The sequence below is a fragment of the Lampetra fluviatilis genome, chromosome 2 (genome assembly GCF_964198595.1).
Source record: "Lampetra fluviatilis chromosome 2, kcLamFluv1.1, whole genome shotgun sequence".
In the NCBI taxonomy this organism is placed as follows: Eukaryota; Metazoa; Chordata; class Hyperoartia; order Petromyzontiformes; family Petromyzontidae; genus Lampetra; species Lampetra fluviatilis.
In genome coordinates, this window is record NC_136276.1 from 2,383,863 (window position 1) to 2,406,559 (window position 22,697).

Below are 22,697 nucleotides of genomic sequence, written 5' to 3' on the forward strand. Positions count from 1 at the left end.
AGTGACATGGAGTGGAGTGACATGGGGTGGTGTGGCATGGGGTGGTGTGACATGGGGTGGAGTGACATGGGGTGGTGTGACATGGGGTGGAGTGACATGAGGTGGAGTGACATGGGGTGGAGTGACATGGGGTGGAGTGACATGGGGTGGTGTGGCATGGGGTGGAGTGACATGGGGTGGAGTGACATGGAGTGGAGTGACATGGAGTGGAGTGACATGGGGTGGAGTGACATGGGGTGGTGTGGCATGGGGTGGTGTGGCATGGGGTGGTGTGACATGGGGTGGAGTGACATGGGGTGGTGTGGCATGGGGTGGTGTGGCATGGGGTGGTGTGGCATGGGGTGGTGTGACATGGGGTGGAGTGACATGGGGTGGTGTGACATGGGGTGGTGTGACATGAGGTGGAGTGACATGGGGTGGAGTGACATGGGGTGGTGTGACATGGGGTGGAGTGACATGGGGAGGAGTGACATGGGGTGGAGTGACATGGGGTGGTGTGGCATGGGGTGGAGTGACATGGGGTGGTGTGACATGGGGTGGAGTGACATGGGGTGGAGTGACATGGGGTGGTGTGGCATGGAGTGGTGTGACATGGGGTGGAGTGACATGGGGTGGAGTGACATGGGGTGGAGTGACATGGGGTGGTGTGACATGGGGTGGAGTGACATGGAGTGGTGTGACATGGGGTGGAGTGACATGGGGTGGTGTGACATGGGGTGGAGTGACATGGGGTGGAGTGACATGGGGTGGTGTGGCATGGAGTGGAGTGACATGGGGTGGTGTGACATGGGGTGGAGTGACATGGGGTGGAGTGACATGGGGTGGTGTGGCATGGGGTGGAGTGACATGGGGTGGTGTGACATGGGGTGGTGTGGCATGGGGTGGTGTGGCATGGGGTGGAGTGACATGGGGTGGAGTGACATGGGGTGGTGTGGCATGGAGTGGTGTGGCATGGGGTGGTGTGACATGGGGTGGAGTGACATGGGGTGGAGTGACATGGGGTGGTGTGGCATGGGGTGGAGTGACATGGGGTGGAGTGACATGGGGTGGAGTGACATGGGGTGGTGTGGCATGGGGTGGAGTGACATGGGGTGGAGTGACATGGGGTGGTGTGGCATGGAGTGGTGTGGCATGGGGTGGTGTGACATGGGGTGGAGTGACATGGGGTGGAGTGACATGGGGTGGTGTGGCATGGGGTGGTGTGGCATGGGGTGGAGTGACATGGGGTGGTGTGACATGGAGTGGTGTGACATGGAGTGGAGTGACATGGGGTGGTGTGACATGGGGTGGTGTGGCATGGGGTGGTGTGACATGGAGTGGTGTGACATGGGGTGGTGTGACATGGGGTGGAGTGACATGGGGTGGAGTGACATGGGGTGGTGTGGCATGGGGTGGTGTGGCATGGGGTGGTGTGGCATGGGGTGGTGTGGCATGGGGTGGTGTGACATGGGGTGGTGTGACATGGAGTGGAGTGACATGGGGTGGTGTGACATGGGGTGGTGTGGCATGGGGTGGAGTGACATGGGGTGGTGTGGCATGGGGTGGTGTGACATGGGGTGGAGTGACATGGGGTGGAGTGACATGGGGTGGTGTGACATGGGGTGGAGTGACATGGGGTGGAGTGACATGGGGTGGTGTGGCATGGGGTGGTGTGGCATGGGGTGGTGTGGCATGGGGTGGTGTGACATGGGGTGGTGTGACATGGAGTGGAGTGACATGGGGTGGTGTGACATGGGGTGGTGTGGCATGGGGTGGAGTGACATGGGGTGGAGTGACATGGGGTGGTGTGGCATGGGGTGGAGTGACATGGGGTGGAGTGACATGGGGTGGTGTGGCATGGGGTGGAGTGACATGGGGTGGTGTGGCATGGGGTGGTGTGGCATGGGGTGGTGTGACATGGGGTGGTGTGGCATGGGGTGGAGTGACATGGGGTGGAGTGACATGGGGTGGAGTGACATGGGGTGGTGTGACATGGGGTGGTGTGGCATGGGGTGGAGTGACATGGGGTGGAGTGACATGGGGTGGTGTGGCATGGGGTGGAGTGACATGGGGTGGAGTGACATGGGGTGGTGTGGCATGGGGTGGAGTGACATGGGGTGGAGTGACATGGGGTGGTGTGACATGGGGTGGTGTGGCATGGGGTGGAGTGACATGGGGTGGTGTGACATGGAGTGGAGTGACATGGGGTGGTGTGACATGGGGTGGTGTGACATGGGGTGGTGTGACATGGGGTGGTGTGACATGGAGTGGAGTGACATGGGGTGGTGTGACATGGGGTGGTGTGGCATGGGGTGGTGTGACATGGGGTGGTGTGACATGGGGTGGAGTGACATGGGGTGGTGTGACATGGGGTGGTGTGACATGGGGTGGAGTGACATGGGGTGGAGTGACATGGGGTGGTGTGACATGGGGTGGTGTGACATGGAGTGGAGTGACATGGGGTGGTGTGACATGGGGTGGTGTGGCATGGGGTGGTGTGACATGGGGTGGAGTGACATGGGGTGGAGTGGCATGGGGTGGAGTGACATGGGGTGGTGTGGCATGGAGTGGTGTGACATGGAGTGGAGTGACATGGGGTGGTGTGACATGGGGTGGTGTAGCATGGGGTGGAGTGACATGGGGTGGTGTGACATGGGGTGGAGTGGCATGGGGTGGAGTGACATGGGGTGGTGTGACATGGGGTGGTGTGACATGGAGTGGAGTGACATGGGGTGGTGTGACATGGGGTGGTGTGGCATGGGGTGGTGTGACATGGGGTGGTGTGACATGGGGTGGTGTGACATGGGGTGGAGTGACATGGGGTGGAGTGGCATGGGGTGGAGTGACATGGGGTGGTGTGACATGGAGTGGTGTGGCATGGGGTGGAGTGACATGGGGTGGAGTGACATGGGGTGGTGTGACATGGGGTGGTGTGGCATGGGGTGGTGTGACATGGGGTGGTGTGACATGGGGTGGTGTGACATGGGGTGGAGTGACATGGGGTGGAGTGGCATGGGGTGGAGTGACATGGGGTGGTGTGGCATGGAGTGGTGTGGCATGGGGTGGAGTGACATGGGGTGGTGTGACATGGGGTGGTGTGACATGGAGTGGAGTGACATGGGGTGGTGTGACATGGGGTGGTGTGGCATGGGGTGGTGTGACATGGGGTGGTGTGACATGGGGTGGTGTGACATGGGGTGGTGTGGCATGGGGTGGTGTGGCATGGGGTGGTGTGGCATGGGGTGGTGTGACATGGGGTGGTGTGACATGGGGTGGTGTGACATGGAGTGGAGTGGAGTAGCATGCGGTGGTGTGAAATGACATGGAGCAGAGAGTAACGTAACATTGAGTGAAGATACATGGGTATTGTGTGGTGGCATGGCGCGTAATGCTGCTTATATTGATGTGGGGTGTGTGTCGTGGCACGGCGTGGTGTGGCGTGGCTTAGATTGATGTGGTGTGGCATGGCGTGGGGGGGTGGCATGCAGCAAGCCGTCATCACCGGTGGAGTTGTACTCGCGGATCTCCACGTAGTCCTGCGAGCAGCTGGCAGAGCTCTGCAGGGCCATGTGGGTGAAGGTGAGGATGAGGTAGTGGCCCGTGAGCGCCTCCACGTGCCACTCGCAGTTCAGGTTGTTGGGGTACTCGCCCACCGAGTAGTTGGGGCTGGTGACGTGGCCATTCTGGCCCACGACCGTGCCGCCGCACGCCGCTGCACCACCACAAACGGCGGCAACACCGCGTCAGCACGGCGCCGCCCGCGAAACCACGGCGAACATGGTGATGATGACGAGGTTATGATGACATCATCACCATGGCAATGATAACCACGATGATGGCTATAATTGTGCAGGTGATGATGTTGATATTGAAGATGGTGATGATACTGATGCTGAAGATGATAATGCTGATGACAACGACGACGCTGATTATGACAAAGATGACGATAGTGACGATGCTGAGACACGACGATGACGAGGTTAACAGGTGTACTCATGATGATGGAGTTGCCAACGACGACGACAACGACGGGCGGCAAGTACCGAGGGAGTAGCGGACATTGAAGCCGGGGTGGGTGACACTGGAGTCCGTGCGGAAGCGAAGCCGCATGACGTTGCCGGTCGACTTCTGCGTCGAGGGCTTCTGGGAGCCGCAGAGGCGGGTGATGAGCGGCGCGTCGTTGCTGCCGCCGTCCCTCACCTCCAGGTAGTCGTACACGCAGCTGTGGCATGGAAGGACAAAGGGGGGGGGGGGGTCACGAGGTCGTGGAGTCTCACACGCGTGCAAAGGCAAAGGTCGCCCCGTGTTGCCTGTGACCCTTTCCCGTTCCGATGACGCACGTGGACGTCTTGGTCACGTAAACGAACACAAAGTGACTTCATTGGTACCGAGGCTCCCGCCAGGCCATGCGGGAGGGCGTGTGGCACGGTTTGGCTATCGGGGAGTGCGGTCGTGTCGCCACAGTTCTCTGCGGTGAGTACAATGTCTGGAAAAACAACGGTGCTATGCCTCAGTAAACCGCTTGCTGTGTTCCGAAACTTAGCAGTGAACGGGAAACCCACCAACTTGCAGTTGTCTTGGAACAGAAAAAGGTTAACAGACAAATGCCGTTAGCGAGCACCTATGAAGGCTACCGGCACTGTGGCACACGAGGGGGTGGGTGGCCAGCACCACGTACACGGCCGCCTTTGGCTTCCCCAGTGGCGATGTTGACTACTACACACCGCGCCAGGTACCGATTTGAGACTGAGTCGACCTAGGGGAGGCCCAGGACCGTTTCAGATAATCGTCACTGGCGTTGGCCCGTAAACAGGAATCGAACTCGGGTCGTGTCGCCGGGGCCGTCGCTCGCACTTGCGGTGTGGCTCGATGTAGAAGGGCTCCACGAAGTCCAGCTGGATGGCCTCGTCGGACGGCGCCGTGATGATCCAGACGCAGTCCACGTTCTGGGGGTAGTTGTTGGGGTGGTTGGGCGACGTCACCGTGCTGCTCGGGCTCTGGTGCGTGAGGCCGAGGACGCCGCCGCAGCCTGCACGACACGGGGGGGGGGGGGCAGTTGGGGAGGGGAGTGGGGGGGCGGTGCGGGAGGGGAGTGGGGGGGGGGCGCGGGTTTCAATTTCCGTTTCGCGTCTTTCGTCCCTCGTTCAGATTGTCTTGCGGTCGAGCTATCGGTGTCGCGTTGTAACGACATGAAGACGTTTGAACTCTGGAACTGGCTCATGAGCAGTGGAATGGAGACAATTCCTCAAGTAAATGGGGCTGAGATGTAAATATTTTTTTCTTAATCTAATGATGAATTTATATAGTGTCGTGCATGCACATCGCATCTCGCAATTGCTGATGAATTGCAGACGAGCTGGAACAATACTGGGCAGTTGGTCGCTCGAGACATGTTGGGGGTTTTGTTTCTTAATGCCTTCATGGCTACGAGTCCCACCCATCTGGTTACAGGAGATGTCATTGAGATCCTGATTACAGCAAAGTCCTAAACGAGGTCTCAATCTCTGACCAGAGTGTGCCCCTTTAATCCAGCGTATTAATTTCCTCACGCTAACGTTGCACTTTGGCCAAATGACGCCCTGCAGAACAAGGTCAGGAATACTATTTGATATTTATTTTACGAGGTACAGTCCACTGAGCTATATTGCTCTTTTTCATAAGCGACCTGGCCACAAATGAGAGCACATCGGAGTGGCTTATCACGTGGAAGTGTATTTAGCAGCCAAATACTCCGAACAATTAAATTGGGGTTCCCGGTTACGCATCTACGTACGTGTGTTGAACTTATTTCACACTGCATGTTGCCAACCGTGCTAATCGAAGGTGCGGGGAGCAAGGACAGAAAACTAAACACAGAAATCAGCCGTAAAGAAACGAGTTCCCAATCCGAAGGTTCCCGAACGAGGCTCGCAATCGTCGCCCCGTGCGCCGCCAGCGGCCCTCACCAGCGCCGTGCGCCTGGAAGCGCATCTCGAAGCCGTGGTTCTCCGCGCCGCCGTCCGAGTGGAAGTGCACGTAGAGGTCGCGGTCCGTCGTGCTCAACGTGGGCGGGGGGCTGTTGCCGCAGTAGCGACCCGTGCCGTCGCCGGACGACGCCAGGGGCGGCGAGGTCACGTTCGCGCCGTTGCGCAGCTGGGATGGGAAGGAGTCGGGGGGGGGTTGGTTGTGGGGGAGAGGGGGCGGCGGCGTGAGCGGTGCGTGGGACGGGCTGCACCGTGCCGTCGACAACATGCTCTCGTACTCGCGGCTTCACCAACATCACGGTCATAATTTCTAAATCGTCATCATGTTGATAGTAATACGTATATGGTGTCATATTGAACGCAGTCGTCTGCTGTTTTAGATAATGTGGCTTATTTACGGAATAAGGTGATGATTTGGGGCGAGCGTGAAAGCAAGTGTGCCATCCCAGCGTGAATGAAGTGAAGTCAGCAAGTCCGATTTACGTTCGACAACGTGGCAGCTTACGAGCACTTCTCCCTGTCATCAAGAAAGGTGGACTAATTATTTCTACGTGGTCGACATACTGTGCCCAAGTTGGAAGCCACATGGTGAGCCCTCCCCCATGTTCTAACTGCGCCGTGTGTTATTGGGCACGATGTCCGGCAAATTCTCTCCACGTCCTCGGCGAGCCTCTTCAGCAATCGAGATCGACGCAGCTCTGCGATCGGCACCGTGCCACGGCTCTTGCCCGGTTAGAATCCTGGCGCTTGACTCGCTGACCAAGCAACACGAGTCTTGGACGGTCTGACAGCTCGCGCCATCGACGAATGCCACGCAACGCAAGCTCGTTGAGTAGACACGCGTTACTCACGCGCGTAACGGCTAGGGGGCCGTTCATAAATGACGTCACGCGATTTTGGACGATTTTTTATCCCCCCCCCCCCCATCGTCACACGGCGTCACAAAAAAAAAGTCAGACCCCCCTCAGATATGACGTCACAAAGCTTTGCCCCCCCCCCCACAAAAAAAAATACATGCTTCAAATCGCTTTAAACTATTGTCATTGTAGTGCATATTTAATGTGACGCTGCACTCTAATGTTGTAAGAAAAAAGATTGATTCAAAAGTCTATTTAATTAAGTAGAAAGAGTTGTCTATATTTATTTAAAGTTGCGCATTTTGATGTGACGTCACATTTCTCAACCCCCCCCTTGTCACATAATCGTTACAAATGTCTGATCCCCCCCCCTAGGCGCGTGACGTCATTTATGGACGGCCCCTAGGGTGCACGCGTGTAGGGAGCGGTAGTGCAGCGGTTAGTGAGCTGCGCTACGTAGCCGGCGACCTGAGTTCGATTCCCGCTCACGGCCAACAACATTGACAATTATCTGAACCGGTCTTGGGCCTCCCCGAGGTCGACTCAGCCTCAAAATGAGTACCTGGTGTGGTGTGTAAACATCGCCACCAGGAAGACCCCCTCGTGTGCTGTGCCGGCCTTCAAAGATGCTCGCGAACAGCACTTGTCCCCAACAGTCTGTTAAGGCTATACGGGCTGTGGGGGGACAATATATTTGTGTGCGTCCTCACCTCCAAGAAGTCTCCGGCGCAGTTGACCCCGGTGCCCTGCACCTGGAAGGGCGGCGTGAAGCTGGTGGAGATGACGTAGCCGGGACTGGCCGTCACGTGCCAAACGCAGTCGCTGTTGGGAGGGTAGTTGCTGGGGCGGCCAGGCGACGTGATCACGCCCTGGTCGACGTTGTAGCGGCCCCCGCAGCCTGCGATTTCGGCACGACAACCCAATCGCTTCCTATCAATCAATCGGTCACTTCTGTTTCCCCACTGGCGTTAGAACAGATTGGCACGGACTGCCCGAGAGGCGTTTGATGAACTCTGGTAGGTCGTGAAGTGAAAAATCGAATGCAACTCAGTGGATGAATTGAGCAGCTCGGTTCGTGCGCATGACCATGGGGAGAACATGCAAACTCCAAATATAGAGGCGTTAGGGTCAGGATCGAACCGACGACCTCCTGCATACCAGACGAGGTAGTTAACATCTCGCTCAGCAATGGATAGAACGACAAAGAGACCTCACGGATTTAAACCCGGTTTGTAACCCCGAGGTCTTATCGGTGGTGGCTCTGTGATCTCATACACAGCACGAGCCCCCACCCAGAGCGACACGGCCCACTCCAGGGCCACGTGGCCCCCCCCCCCAGGACCACGTGCCCCCCCCCCCCCCCCAGGACCACACAGATCCCCCCCAGGGCCGCCCGGTCATCACAGCGGGCGTCGCTCACCGCTGCGGAAGGTGGCGTTGAAGCCCAGGCCGCGCGTGTGAACGTCGCTGTAGAAGTAGAGGTACATGGACCTGCCCGTGGAGTGCAGAGGGCCCGGGGGGTCCCGGCCACACAGCCGGGCGAGCCTGGGGGAGCTGAGACTGTCGCCTGTGGTCGCGAGGGAACGTAAGGGGGGAAGAGCAAGTGCTGTTAAAGACAAACGTTTCCTTCACACCGCTTTCATTGTCGAATTCCAACTCACTGATCCATGCAATATCAATCTTAGCACTCAGACATAGGGTGAGGAGGCCTTTATTTTGGCAGCGGATTCACAAAGCGAAGTAGAATTAGAAATATAGTTGATTGTCTGTGCAGTCCCATTTCAATTATCACCTTTGGCTGATATGGCTCCACTGGTCTTGTTGGGATAATTATTATTATTATTCTGCATGTTTATCAGGAAAACCTCACTAAAATTTTCGCAGTGAGGGGCGGGGATTGCTATGTTTTTTTTTACAAATGAGTAATTTTTATGTAATTTGGCAAATGTGGTCCATGACTACGGCACGCAAATGGCCTACTCCTCTCATGATTTTACTGTGGAATCTACGACCTCTCCAGGAGTGAAGGCAGCTGAGATAACCCGCACTGTCGGTTTAACAGACCTCCTCCACTTTGCGTAGCAACCCTTGCCAAGCGCTCCCCCACCTCTAATTGCCCCCTGCCCACCCTCACCGTCATGCACGCCCAGGTAGTCGTACAAGCAGGATCCGTGCATCTCGATGTCCATGAAGAGGACGTCAAGCTGGACGCTGTGGCCCTGCGGCGCACGTATGACCCACGCGCAGCCCAGGTTGTCTCCGTACTCCCCGGGCCAGCCCGGCGAGAAGATGGCCCTTGCCGCGTCGCCCGCCACCAGCTCGCCACCACACGCGCCTGCGGGCAGAGCGGCGGAGCGTCGCAAACCCATCGCGGTGGACGCTGGGTGGGCCGGGCGCTCGGACCCACCGAGACGTCTCCCACCCCGTGGCACGGCACGCACCCTCCGTGGGTTGTAGTGCCCCAAGGCAGGCCTCGTACTGTGGAATGGGGCCCGGTGCTCTGTCTAAATGGCATGGGGCCCTGTTCGTGTGTCTAAGTGGCATGGGGCCTTGTACTCGGTCTAAGTAGCATTGGGCCCTGTCCAGTGTTTAAGTGGAACCGGGTCTTGTGCTGTGTCTAAGTGGCATGGTGCCCTTACGGTGTCTAACTGGGATGGGATCCTGTGCTGTGTCTAAATGGCATGGGGTCCTGTACTCTGTGTGACACAGGACCATATACTGTTTGTCTGTGGCATCAGAAAAAAATCTATATTACGTGATGGTCATTTTTCAAACCTGGCAAATTTGGACGTCGATGCCGGCATAAGTGGTCTGCTCATTTTCAAATAACGCCACGGGATATTTAACGTCCACCGCAAAACATACAACGAGTAGTGTGTGTGTGAGCAACACACCCTCAGTATTAACCAGGGCGGCCGCCTGGCTCGAAGCATGATCCCCTGCAGCAAGCGGCAAACGACACTACCTCTCGCTATTTCTTTCCTTGCTCGACTGTGAAAATCTTCTTTTACTCTGAAACACAGTGGATCGGGCCTAGACACTGAGCACTGACACCTTAACCCTTGAATCTTGACCTGGGCCAGACGGCAAGGACAACCATCGCGCCCCGCTCTCACCAGGGGCGATGGTGGGTGGCACGGAGGGTTCGATGTCGCCCGGGAAGACGCGCCAATCGACCAGAAAGCCTCGCCCGGCGACGGACGAGTCCGTGTGGAAGAAGAGGCTGATGCTGCTGCCCGTGCTGCGCAGGGGGCCGGGTGGCGTCAAGCCGCAGAACGTCCCGAGGAGCGGCGCACTCGAGTCAAGCCCGTTGTACACCTGTGGCGGGGGGGGTCGGAAAGGTCACGCGAGACCTTCATGGTTTTTCTCGCCGGCGCGTTCCCGACGACGACGACGACAACGCCATTGTTTTCCCTCTCGTCGGTTCTCGTCACACCTCCCCTGCGACGCTCCGCGCAAGTGGGACAGCTTCCCCGGGGGGGTTGGTGGGGGGGGGGGCGGGGTGGGCAGTGCTCACTGAGAGCTTGTCGTAGGTGCAGACAGTGGAGTCCTCGATGTCCATCTCCAGGAAGGTGATGTGCACTCGCTCGCTCGCGTCGCCCGCGCGGATCGTCCAGCGGTAGTCCACGTTGTGCGGGTACGTGCGCGGCCACAACGGCGACGCCACCTGCCCGCTGGTGCCCGTGATGTCGTTCCCGAACTCTGTGCATCGCAAGTGCGGGAGAGGTGCGCGCGTTGGCACAACGGCCGCTGTACGACCGCCCGCTGCAGACATAATGTCCGACGTTTCGCTCCATGTGCTGGGAGCTTCTAAGTGAATCCGAATGGATCCCGAATAAAAGCTCCCAGGAAGGTTAGTGCCAATCGAAATGCTTGTTTTCTCAAGCACACAGTGTTCGGTGTTAAATCTACAAATGGTCAGGCATAAAGTAAGATGTTGAGCATGGCTCTGTGTTCGACTTTGTAACTCTCGTACCTGTCACTCTATAATCCTCTAAAGCTAATGACAGAGCTCTGTGGGCAATAGGGTTGCCACTTCTGAGTTACAATAAAAACCAGAATAATATCTCACAATTCCAGAAGAGGCAGGGAACTGCATGCAAATGCATTGTCTTGAGTGGTGTGGTGTTGTCATTATCATCATGACACAGACAAAAAAACAGGACTTTCACAGATTCCCCAGGACAGCAGCGACCTCAAATAGAGGACAGTCCTGGAAAAACCAGGATAGGTGGCAACCGTCATGGCCAGCGTTCACATTTCCTGAGCATGGGCCCTGCACTATGGGTAACAACGCCCCCCCCCCTCCTCCCCCACCCCCCGTGTCATGTGCTCCACTCACGGTGAGAGAATTCGGCCATGAATCCGGCGCCGTTGCCGTGGCCGTTGGACACGAACTTGACCCAGAGCACGTGTCTCGCCACCAGCGTGTAGTCGGGGGGCAGGCTCGCGCCGCAGAACCTCCCGACCAGCGGCCCCGTCGCGTTGTTCTCGCGCACCTCCACGAGGTCCCCGTCGCCCTCGGCCCCGCAGGCCGTCGGACCGTCCAGCTGGAAGAACCTGCGGTACCGCGGCGCGGCCGGCACGGGCGCCCGTCAGGTGGGGGTCGGAGGGGGGGATGGCCTAGCAGGCGGCCTAGTGGGCGGCCTAGTGGGCGGCCTAGCGGGCGTGGGCGTCGAGGTCGCAGGCCGGGTGCGGCTGTCTCCTGCGCTGGTGGGAGACCAAGAGTGGCCCACGGTGCAAATGCGGCCACCGGTCTTACGCCGTGGGCCACGCCAGTAATGTCACTCACTGCCCAAAGTCACTCCATGAGTCTGTGTGTGAGTCTATGGGTCTCTACGCAAGTCTACGCAATTTGTCAGTTTGCATGTTCTCTCTCTCCTGGTGGTTGTGTGGATTTTTCGTGAGGTTCTCCGGTGTTTCCCTCCTAGAATCAACATGCATTCAAAGTATTTGGCTGATATAGATTTAAACATGATAAGCCACTTTGAGATCGCCAGGTCGCTTCTGAAAAAGAGCTATGTCGCTCAGCGGGCCTTAGCTGGTAAAATAAAAGTAGTTTTTTAAATTGTTTCATTTGAGTGCACGCGTGTGTGTGTGCGTGTGGTTTCACTCGTGTGTCAGTGTGAAGGAGGGAGATTGAAGGTGAATAGGAGAGCAGTAGAGAGAGCTGCAGGGAGAGCGCCTCTTGCCTGAAGGTGAGCTGCACGCGGTTTCCGGGAGAGCTCTGCAACACCCAGGTGCACTCCGTGTCGGAGGGGTACGGCTCAGGGTAGTTGGGGCTGTTGAAGGCCCCGGTCTCCCCATGGAACGTCCCTCCGCACGCTGCACACGCCGACAGAGCCGCCGCCAAACCGACCAGCACAACGACGTCACGAGGCGTCCGTGACGGCGATCGTGGCGTCAAGATGCTAACCACTTCGCCTGGGATACAGGAGGTCGTCGGTTCGATCCCAACCCTGAGGCCTGCTGCTGTATATTCGGAGTTGGCGTGTTCTGCCCGTGGTCGTATGTATTTATCTCCGGGTCCTCCGGTTTTCCCCTCCGAATTTAGAAACGTGCGTTTACAATATTTGGCTGCTGTACATTTTCACGTGATGAGCCACTTCGTTGAGCTATCGTTTGTGATAGCCAGGACGCTTCTGAAAAATATCTATGAATCTCAGTGGGCCTTACCCGATAAAGACCGCTTGTGTTGCGATCGAAACGTCGTGGGTTTTTTGCTTTGATTATTTTACATTTATTTTTATTTTACATTTAATTTAATTATAGTTTTATTTTCTATCTACGTGACTTTAACGAAAGAAACAAGAATATTAATTCCTGCAGTCACGAAAGTTTTAAGTCAAAATGATAATGATAATTTCAACTTGTAACGTGCCACATGGTATTCGCTTACTCTCGAAGAGAGAGAACCCGACTCGGAGGCGCGAGGAACCAACAGTTGCCCAAGCTCTGCGGTCCTCTTTATGTTATCAGCAAATGAATACATGTTTTGCATGTGGGAGGGAGACGGAGCTCCTGGAGACAACCCACGCGTGCGAGGGGGAATCACTCTGTCCCGTACAGACGGAACATTTTTGCCGCACCTCCTTCTCCTGGCGAGCCAGGGGTACGGCTACTCCTCGATGCTCACGGGAAGGCAGTTTCACACGCGTGTGTGTGGCGATCCACCAACTCTCGCTACCGCCTCCACACACAGCTGGGCCACAGACAGCCAAGTGCTGTACGTGTGGACGTTGAAGCGGTTTTAAAGAAATTAGTTTCTCAATTTAGATTATTTAAAAGTGCGTAGCGCTTCCTAATGTTGGAAGCAAGAGCGTTCCAGACGGCCGAAGAGGCGCGTCTGAGAGCGCGCGGCGTGGCGACCGTCCTGCGTCCGACGGCCCTCGGGCTCTAAAACGCCCTCCGCGGGTCGTCGTGACGGGCGCGAGACGGCGCACGGACCTGAGTAGGAGGCGCCGTAGACGAGGCGGAATCCTGCCCCCTCCAGCACGTTGTCCGACACGAAGTTGAGGTGGAGGGCGTTGCCGTGCGAGGTGATGGGCGCCGGCAGGTCGCGGCCGCACAGCCGCGCCACCGACGGGGCCCACGGGTTGTCGCCGTCCAGCACCTCCAGGTGGTCCGTGCTGCAGTTGGCAGCGCGGTTCTCGATGTCCATCTCCGTGAACGACACGGTCACGTGGCCGACTGCAAGCGGCAGAGGCAGAGGCGGCGGCGGCAGAAAAAGTCAAAGCGGCAGGTGCGGCTGGCGACAGCGCGGACGGCAAATGAGTGGGTTGGCTGCGATGCGCGAGCGTTGAGCCCCGGTTGGGGCGGCAGCGCAGAGACTCATGGGGCGCCGTGGTGGCTAGGAGATGTTAACTACCTCGCCTGGTATACAGGAGGCCGTGGGTTCGATCCCGACCCTGACGCCTGCTGCTGTGTATTTGGGGTTTGCGTGTTTTCCCCGTGGTCGCGTGGATTTTTCTCTGGGTGCCTCCACATTGAGAATCAACATCATGCGTTGAGAGTATTCGGCTGCTATAAATGTCCACCCGATGAGACACTTCGCTAACATTTGTGATAGCCAGGTCGCTTTCGACAAAGAGCTCTACAGCTCAGTGGGCCTTACCTGGTCAAAAAAATATAAAAATAGTTCATAGTGACTCACAGTTCTCATGCGCCTCGATGATCCAGCTGCAGTTCTGGTTGCCGGGGTAGTTGTGTGGGTGCAGCGGGGAGGTGAGGGCACCGCCGACGGCGTCCGCGATGATCCTGTACCCGCACCCTGCAGCCCGTGGACAGAGGGGCGGGAGTCGGATGGTGTTCAGCGATAGGAGACACTCACTCGATGATGTTAATGGTCATGATAATGATGATGATGACAATTTAATAATTACTGATGTTGATGATGGTGAAATTATGTTGATGATGACGTTGATAATGGTGTTGATTAAAATTTTGATGATGATGACGGTGATGACTCTGATTGCCCATGATGTTGATCATGGTATTGGTGATGCGAATGACGATGATATTGATAGCACAGATGTTGATGAGAACAACAATGATGATAACGATGACTGTGTTGATGATGACAATGACGGTGTTGATGACGACAATAATTGTGTTGATGACGACGATGATGTTAATGACGACGGTGATGACGGTGTTGATGTTGATAACCACGACGACGATGGTGTTGATGACGACAGTGATGACAATGGTGTTGATGACGACGGTGACGATGGTGTTGATGACGACGATGATGTTAATGATGATGGTGACGATGGTGTTGATGTTGATAACCACGACGACGATGGTGTTGATGACGATGGTGACGATGGTGTTGATGACGACGATGATGTTAATGATGATGGTGACGATGGTGTTGATGTTGATAACCACGACGACGATGGTGTTGATAACCACGCCGACGATGGTGTTGATGACGATGGTGATGATGGTGGTGATGACGACGATGATGTTAATGATGACAGTGACGATGGTGTTGATGACGATGGTGACGATGGTGTTGATGACGACGGTGACGATGGTGTTGACGATGATGGTGACGATGGTGTTGATGACGATGGTGTTGATGACGATGGTGACGATGGTGTTGACGATGATGGTGACGATGGTGTTGAAGACGATGGTGTTGATGGTGTTGACAATGATGGTGACGATGGTGTTGATGACGATGGTGTTGATGACGACGATGGTGTTGACGACGATGGTGACGATGGTGTTGATGACGACGGTGACGATGGTGTTGATGACGATGGTGACGATGGTGTTGATGAAGACGGTGACGATGGTGTTGATGACGACGGTGACGATGGTGTTGATGTTCATGACGACAACGACGAGGACGACGACGACGGTGCCGCAGCTCACCGGTGCTGAAGGAGGCGCTGAAGCCGTGCCGCTGCACGCTGCCGTCGGAGCGGAAGCGCACGAACAGCTCGTTCCCCGTGGCGGCGAGCGCCGGCGGCAGCGCCGTGCCGCACAGCTTGGCCAGCAGCGGCGCGTGCTCGTTGCTGCCGTCGTGCACCTGCACGCATCGACGCAGGGGCGCCGCCGCGGTGGCGAGATGTCAACTCCCTCGCCCGGTATGCAGGAGGTCGTGGGTTCGATCCTGACCCCGACGCCTGCTGCTGCGTAGCTGGAGTTTGCGCGTCTCTATCTCTCTCTCTCTCTCTCCCCGCGTTCGCGTACATTTTTCTCCGGGTCCTCCGGGTTTTCCCTCCACAATTAGAATCGGAGCATTTGCCTGCGATATATTTTCCACGCGATAAGCCATTTCGTAGACCTATCATTTGTGGCCAGGTCGCTTCTGAAAACGGCTATATACCTCAGTGGGCCTTACCTGGTAAAATATTTTTGTTACAATTGTTTTAGCCATGCAATCGGAGGTGCGGGCAGAGGACAACAAACTAAACACCAAAGCCGTTATAAAGAACCTGCTGAGCGATGCTACCATGACCACCATCATCATCGGTAATCACCATCAACATCAATATCTTCGTAATCATCAAAATAATGGACGTCATCATCATCAACATCACTGTTCTCATCAACATCATCGCTGTCGTTGCAATTGCCGTTAATATCAAACATCCTAAGCATCATCAACGTCATCATTGTCATCACCGTCGTCGTCATCGAAATTAAACATAATCGAACATTGGTATCGGTGGGCTCTCACTTTGTTACATTGTCTACTGAGAGAGCGATTGATTCATGGTGGAGCCACGGTGGCCTGGCTAGACACACAGAGCCTAACCGGGCATGGACGCGAGAGCGAGTATCGAGCGAGTGATCGAGCGAGTGATCGAGCGAGCGATTTAGCGAGCAATCAAGCGAGTGATCTAGCGATCGAGCGAGCGATTGAGCGAGCGAGCGATTGAGCGAGCCTTACAGCGACGTAGTCGTAGTTGCAGTTGCTGTGCGTCTCCAGGTCGAAGGTGTTGAAGGCGAGCTGCACGCGGTGGTTGCGCGCCACCGACACGAGCCACGAGCAGTCGACGTTGGTGCCGTACGGCTGCGGGTAGTTGGGCGAGTGTATCTCTCCGCTCGGGGCGCTCACGTTGCCTCCGCAGCCTGAGGGAGGCAGGGAGGGCATGGGGGACGATAGGTGGGGGCGGGGGAAAGTTGAAAGAAACAAAGTTGAAAGGAACCAGGCGGAGGGGGTATCTGCGACGACGCGTGTTCGAGCTGTACCCCGCCTTCGTGCAGAATGACGTGCCAACGTTTTCGCTCCCGAGTGCTGGGGAGGGGGCGAAACGTCGGACGTCGTGCCGGACAGCGAGCGGCAACAGCCCGAGAAAACCCGCTGGAGAGCGGTACAGCACAAGCGCAAACACCTGGTGCACAGGGGATGCCGTCTTCGTTTCTCAAGTTTATTTCAGGCATTTAATGATTCACCACTTCCCCTCGCACCTCTCACCACCGCCGCTTCTTCCCCCACAATTTGACGTCTTGTCGCAATTTTCGGTCGCGATTTGATCCGAGTAGCAATTATTTTGTCGTCGCTGCAGTGCTGTTGAGCGCACCGAACTCCATCGCGGTTGCCGCGTTTCCACGCCAACCACCGACTGAAACTTTTACAGGGTCCTCCGCTTTCCTCCCGCAAGCCAAACACTAATGACTCAGCACGGGACAAACCACGCCACTGCAGAACCCTCCCGGAATAAGAGTAATGACCCTTTCCTGGGTAAAATAATTGTAATAATAAGGTGTTCTAACGGAATGGACACAAGACAGATAGAGAAAAATCCTGGATACATCTTTAAAAACCTCCATTGCTTCTTCCACATTGAATAGGTTACCCAATCTCTCACAAACACAATCTGAAAAGCACCATCTCACAAGTGCAATCTCACCGATGCAATCTCACAAAGAAAATCACAAAGGCACAATCTCAAAAATACAATCAAACGAGCACCTCTATGCCCTCTCTCACCACGTCCCGACATCCCTCCGGGGGGTGGGGAGGGGGGGGGGCTCACCTCCAGGCCTCTCCTGCCAGGAGGCGTGGAATCCCTTCTTGCTGACGGACACGTCGGTCTTGAAGCGCACTATCATGTGGTTGCCCGTGCTGCTCACGTGGTGAGGCTGGCCGGCCGGCTGCGAGTGGCACAGCTGGACCAGCCGCACCGAGCTCAGGTCGGGACCCCCGTACACCTGGCGCAAAGACAAAGGTGCCCCCCACCATCAGGAGAAGGGCAGCAGAAGGCACGTCATGCGTGAGAGCAGCACCATGCTTGGCTACGTACGGTGGCAAAGAAGTGACGGTGGAATGGCACGGTGATCACGAGCGGAGGGGTAAGAATTTCTAAAAGATTATTTGTAATAATACTTACATTTTATATCGTGTCATTGATGTTAATAGCATCCCACAACAATGTACACTCATTATATATGTATCAGGACCAAATCCCATATACAGCCAATACCAAGCAAATTAAAACCCTTCTACCAAGCAAAATCTAAAATGAATAAACTAAATTAAGAAATGGCACCAAAGGAAAAAGCACAAACAACTAAAAAGTTATCCCACGTTTTCCAACATCATTGGTAAGCAAACCTTCAGTACCAGTGAAAACACTACAAGGAACAATGTGCATCGGCCAAGAGGGGCAGAGAGCGATTTAAACATGGATAAAAGACGAACAGCGGAGGGCAGACCAGTAATGTACGTATGTTGATGTGTGTGTGTTGACCTTCTTTCGCATCGCACGTATAGCCAACCGTGCTAATCGGGAGAATGAACGCTCCAGGGCACGAAGGACGGGAAGGAAATAACGGGAGGAGGTCAGAGTGTGTGGCCGACGTGGCCGCTCGCGAACCGCGACGTGGACAACGGCACGACCTCTCACCTCCAGGACGTCGAAGTTGCAGTCGGGGTGGCTCTCGACCTCGAACACGTCGATGGTGAGCTGCACGCTGCTGCCCTGCGACGTCTCCAGGAACCAGAGGCACTCGCGGTTGTTGGGGTAGTTGTTCGGGTAGCCGGGACTGTTGAACTCTCCGCTCGGTCCCGTGAGGTCTCCCCCGCAGCCTGCGAGGAGTGAGGGGATGAGACGGGGGCGACAGGGCAGGAGGTCAAGGGTCGGAGGCATCTCCGCGCGAGTCAACCGAGCCATCGCCTCCGAAGCCCTCGTGCGTCACGGGGCACGGCGGGAGCGAAGCTGCGATCGTTTCCGGTGGGCAGCAACATGGCGTGCGTATTGTGCGTGTGCTGATGAGAGGGCGTGTGTGTATTGGCGGCGTCGACAGCGTTCATAATTACGAATGTTTGAAGACCGCTCGCGATTCACTCAATTGGGTAAAACCATACAGCGACATCGCCCGGCACTGTGAGACTACTCTTGACTAGAACTGTCTTTGAAACGTAACGCCGCCACGGTAGCCATGCACTCGAAGAACGGCGTGATAACAACATGGACTAATGATGTATTGATTCATCGCTTAAAATCGATTCTTAGGTTCATGATAGGTGCATCAACTATTTTGCTTCACGTGACCCCTGCAGCCACTGGAGGTGCTACATTCGCCAATGCACTCCTAAAATAACGAATCGAACCTAGAATCCCAAAGCTATCCCGTACCACGAGAATTAATTGACTTGCAAGGGAGCCAAGCAATTACATGCTTCACGTAGATTACATAATTGTGTAGAGGGCAGTTTAACAACCACACCGCTGCACATGCAACTTCTCCCACAATTCCCCCTTCAAACGGCCCCCCCATCCTTTGCCCCCCCACCAGTTCACCCCCTCTCTCCCATTTCCCCACCGTTCCCTCCGTCTATCCCGGACTCGCTCCTGTGCCCCCCTTCCCACCCGCACACTCCCTCCCTGCACGTACCGTTTTGGTACCAGCTCATCTGGAATCCGCTGTAAGCGACGGAGGAGTCGGTGACGAAGGTGGTGTAGAGGTGCTGGCCCGTGGTCTGGCCGGCCGGGGGTCGATCCGTGCCCCCGAACCTGCCAATGAGCGGCGCTGAGGCGTCCGAGCCGTCAAACAGCTGTGAGCGGTGGAGACGCACGGGGGCAGAGGGTGAGCGGTGGCAAAGGTGCGGCCCTGCAATTGCTTGCTTGTGCCACTGCAGGAGGAAGGGCCTCTACTACAGGATGCTCGAGAGCAGTGTGCTTCATTGCAAGGCTCGCAGGCCACTGGCGGCCTCTGGTGGCCTTCAGTCGAGACCCCTGACGTGCGGCCCCCGATGTCACCCCCGTGACATACAAATAATCGATTCGCTCGTACAATTGTGACTGCGAATCGAGACAATGCATATAGCCGTGAGCGGGGGTGATATATTACATCGATAATGATTGCCACCGACTGAGCAAACGAATATTGAAAAGGCTACTTGAACAAATACAAAATCGCACTGTACGTAGTAAATCATGCTAATCGGAGGTGTGGGGGAAGGACAACACACTAAACACAAAAAATCAGTTCTAAAGAAATGAGTTTGTTAATCTTGATGATTTAAAAGTGCCATAGCTCCAGTGGCTTCCTAATATATATCGGAAGGAAGAGCGTTCCAGACGGCCGCATAAGCGTATTTGAAAGCACCGCAACGATGCGGTGACCATCTTTGTTCGATGGTTCGCCAAAAGCCGCTGCTGTGAGGATGACCGAGTTTTGAATGAATATACAATACAACAGAAAAAAAATAAGATAATCATTCAGAGTTTTTCATGCAAACAAATTATCGAGCGAATCGTCGCCGAACATCGTGCACCGCATCGTGGCCTCGCGCGCCTCCGTCACTCGCCTCCACGTAGTCAAAGACGACGTGCTCCAGCTGGAAGGTGAGGAAGGTGTAGTTGAGGGTGTTCCCCAGGGTGGCCGATATGAGCCAGTTACAGTTGCTGTTGTGCGGATAGACGTTGGGGAAGTTGGGGCTCTCCAAATGGCCGCGTGAGCGGTTCACGATCACCGTGCCCTGGCAGACTTTGTTGGGTTGTATGCAGTTGGGGTATCGAGGTGGGTCGGTCGGGGTGAGTGGCGATCGGGAGTTGTTGGAGTTGGTGTGGAGGTGGAAGTGAGTGGTGGTTGGGAGTTTTGGCGTTGGGGTTTGAGTGTAGAAACAGGGACAAGGCAAGAGACAGTTTCAATTACACGACAGTTTCAGTTGAGCACCGGGCAGGTATCACCTCTGCACGCAGCGTTGAGCCAGTGGTAGACAATGTACGGCTCTGCGTGGCTTCAAAGCATCACAGTGAATGGCAACTCTTGCAATAAGTATGCTTTAAATATTCACCAAATGAGTGCATTATTACCGAGTCTCAAGACTCTCATTCTGCTTAAACAATCCCTTGTCGAGAAATTCCCAAACAAATATTTCTCTACACGTTACAAAGCCAGAGTGGCCAGAGATAGGGTAAAAACCCCCAAAAAGTCGTACTAGAGATCAGGGGTGGAGCCGTGTTGCAGTGATTAGCGTATTGCGCTACAAACCCGGCTAAACAAGTTCAGTTCCTAGCCAGGGCTAACATCAGCGGCGGGTGATGTCTTGACGGGTCCCGCATTGCCCCCCCTTCGCCAACCCCCGCACTGAGCAGCGCGGCGAACCAACCGCCACGTGCGGCCCAGCACGGGGGGAGGCCTTCATCCAGCAGCGGAGCGAGAACGGGCCGGGCGAGTGCGGCACGCGAGCCGGCCGGCCGGGTGGGCGGGCGGGCGGGCGGCGGCGTACTCTGAGTGTAGGTGGCGAAGAATCCTCCGGCGCTGATGGAGCCGTCCGTGCGCAGCTTCACGTACATGTGGTCGCCGCTGCTCTCGATGGGCGGCGGAATGCCGTCGTGGCACAGGTTGGCGAGCTGCGGCGAGTTCGCGCTCGAGCCGTCGAACACCTGACGGGTCAGAGGGGCGCGCCGCTTGAGGCAGTTGCTGCCGGGTTGACGCGGCGCGACAACCGGGTTCGAGTGAGATGGAGCTGGCGGATTTGCCACGCTCTCAAAAAGCAAATCGGATATAACGCAATGAATGTATTGGGGAACGCATCTTTTATGATGGAGTGAACGGAACTACGTCGCGCGAGTAGGAATAAGCGGTTGTACTGCTGCCTCGTCGTAGCATCATCGCACGGGGCTTTGGGATGCTGCTGGATCCTTCTAAATGCTACACACGTGCCTCAATCTTTGTTCAGCCTGGGTACGCATCTCACGTGCTATCACAGACTGTGCCTTAACCTTATAGATTATTTATTATAACGCGATTTCCATAACACGGTATTCTTCAGCAACACAGCTACCGCGTTGTAGGACATCACGACCGTACGGCGAAAAACATTCAACAAACGTACAGCGAGGTAGTCATAAGCGCAGCTCCCGTGCGACTCCAGGTGGAAGTCGGCGAAGGTCAGGCGCAGGCGACTGCCGGCGGAGGCGCGGATCAGCCAGTAGCACTCCTCGTTGGGCGTGTAGGGCAGCGGGTAGTTGGGGGACGTGAAGCTTCCAGTGGCGCCCGTCAGCGTCGCCCCGCAGCCTGGTCAAGAGCACGGGGGGTGGTCGTGAACTCGAACGCGAGTTGTGTGCGCGTGCGTGTGCCCTGGTTCTCGAATGCGTTTTTCCCAACGCTCTCCGCTCCGCGTGTTTCACTCCAGTAAAGTGTTCATTGGTCGGACGTCGTGACGAGCGACGCACGGTAACAATCAGAAGGCTCGTCAGAGAGCCACGCAGCACGAACGGCGGGATCGCTCTCACTTGCCGAACGATAACTTAACCGCGGCTACTGACTTTGGGTGTCTGTTCATGTAATTTTTATTGAGTGAATGCTTTTCACGCGACTTCCCGCAGTCAAAGCACCGGATTGTGTTACAGGTGTGGAGTCGCGTGTCGGCCGGGATCATGACGATTCAGCCAGCGAGCTGCAGCTTTGGTTTCCCCGGACATGGCTAACATGACCGGGTACCTGCGAGGGACACGATGAGGACGTAGCTGCTGCACATGTCCCCCCCTGTTAATGTAATATCTGTGGTGGTCTATGTCTTAAGGATTTCAAGTTCTTTGAAGATGTCCCAAAACTACCATATGGAACTTCAATGCTTTTAGAAAAAACTGTAATATTTCGTGAAGAGACTGCGTCATTTGTCGTTGCCAATGTTCTCTTTTTTTTCTAAAAAGCAAATGAAGTGATTGATTTCTTCTCGTTCGAGTTGCCTCGTAGTGTGAGGTCATATTCACTAGAGGGCGTCGTTACCAGTCATGTGAACGATTCCTGGCTGGACCTGCGTGGGACTCAGTTGTCATTTGCCGTGGTTAAGGTTTCTCTAAAGTTACCGCTGCTTCTGTGAGCAAACATTATACGGTGTCAGAAGTAGGTATGCATACTTATTTATTACACGATAAAGCTTCGCCCTTAACCCACCCCTTGCCCACTGCAGAAATGCTGTACA

General features: G+C 55.7%; 1 protein-coding gene across 1 annotated transcript in view; it reads right to left on the bottom strand.

The window, feature by feature from the left end:
- The window catches only part of CUBN (cubilin), a 78,854-nt gene that overhangs the window by 22,314 nt on the left and 33,843 nt on the right, over positions 1–22,697 (bottom strand). The window contains exons 25-45 of the mRNA XM_078864850.1: positions 21,606–21,787; positions 20,997–21,153; positions 20,073–20,251; positions 19,157–19,316; positions 18,166–18,347; positions 17,296–17,470; positions 16,206–16,387; positions 15,182–15,338; positions 13,953–14,069; positions 13,247–13,489; positions 11,992–12,124; positions 11,142–11,359; positions 10,317–10,501; positions 9,916–10,117; positions 8,934–9,134; positions 8,220–8,366; positions 7,510–7,697; positions 5,925–6,111; positions 4,834–5,008; positions 4,023–4,201; positions 3,482–3,691 (exon numbers count right to left, since the gene is read on the bottom strand). Of these exons, the coding sequence (XP_078720976.1) occupies positions 3,482–3,691; positions 4,023–4,201; positions 4,834–5,008; positions 5,925–6,111; positions 7,510–7,697; positions 8,220–8,366; positions 8,934–9,134; positions 9,916–10,117; positions 10,317–10,501; positions 11,142–11,359; positions 11,992–12,124; positions 13,247–13,489; positions 13,953–14,069; positions 15,182–15,338; positions 16,206–16,387; positions 17,296–17,470; positions 18,166–18,347; positions 19,157–19,316; positions 20,073–20,251; positions 20,997–21,153; positions 21,606–21,787 (3,759 nt within the window). The remainder of the gene's footprint in view (positions 1–3,481; positions 3,692–4,022; positions 4,202–4,833; positions 5,009–5,924; positions 6,112–7,509; positions 7,698–8,219; positions 8,367–8,933; positions 9,135–9,915; positions 10,118–10,316; positions 10,502–11,141; positions 11,360–11,991; positions 12,125–13,246; positions 13,490–13,952; positions 14,070–15,181; positions 15,339–16,205; positions 16,388–17,295; positions 17,471–18,165; positions 18,348–19,156; positions 19,317–20,072; positions 20,252–20,996; positions 21,154–21,605; positions 21,788–22,697) is intronic.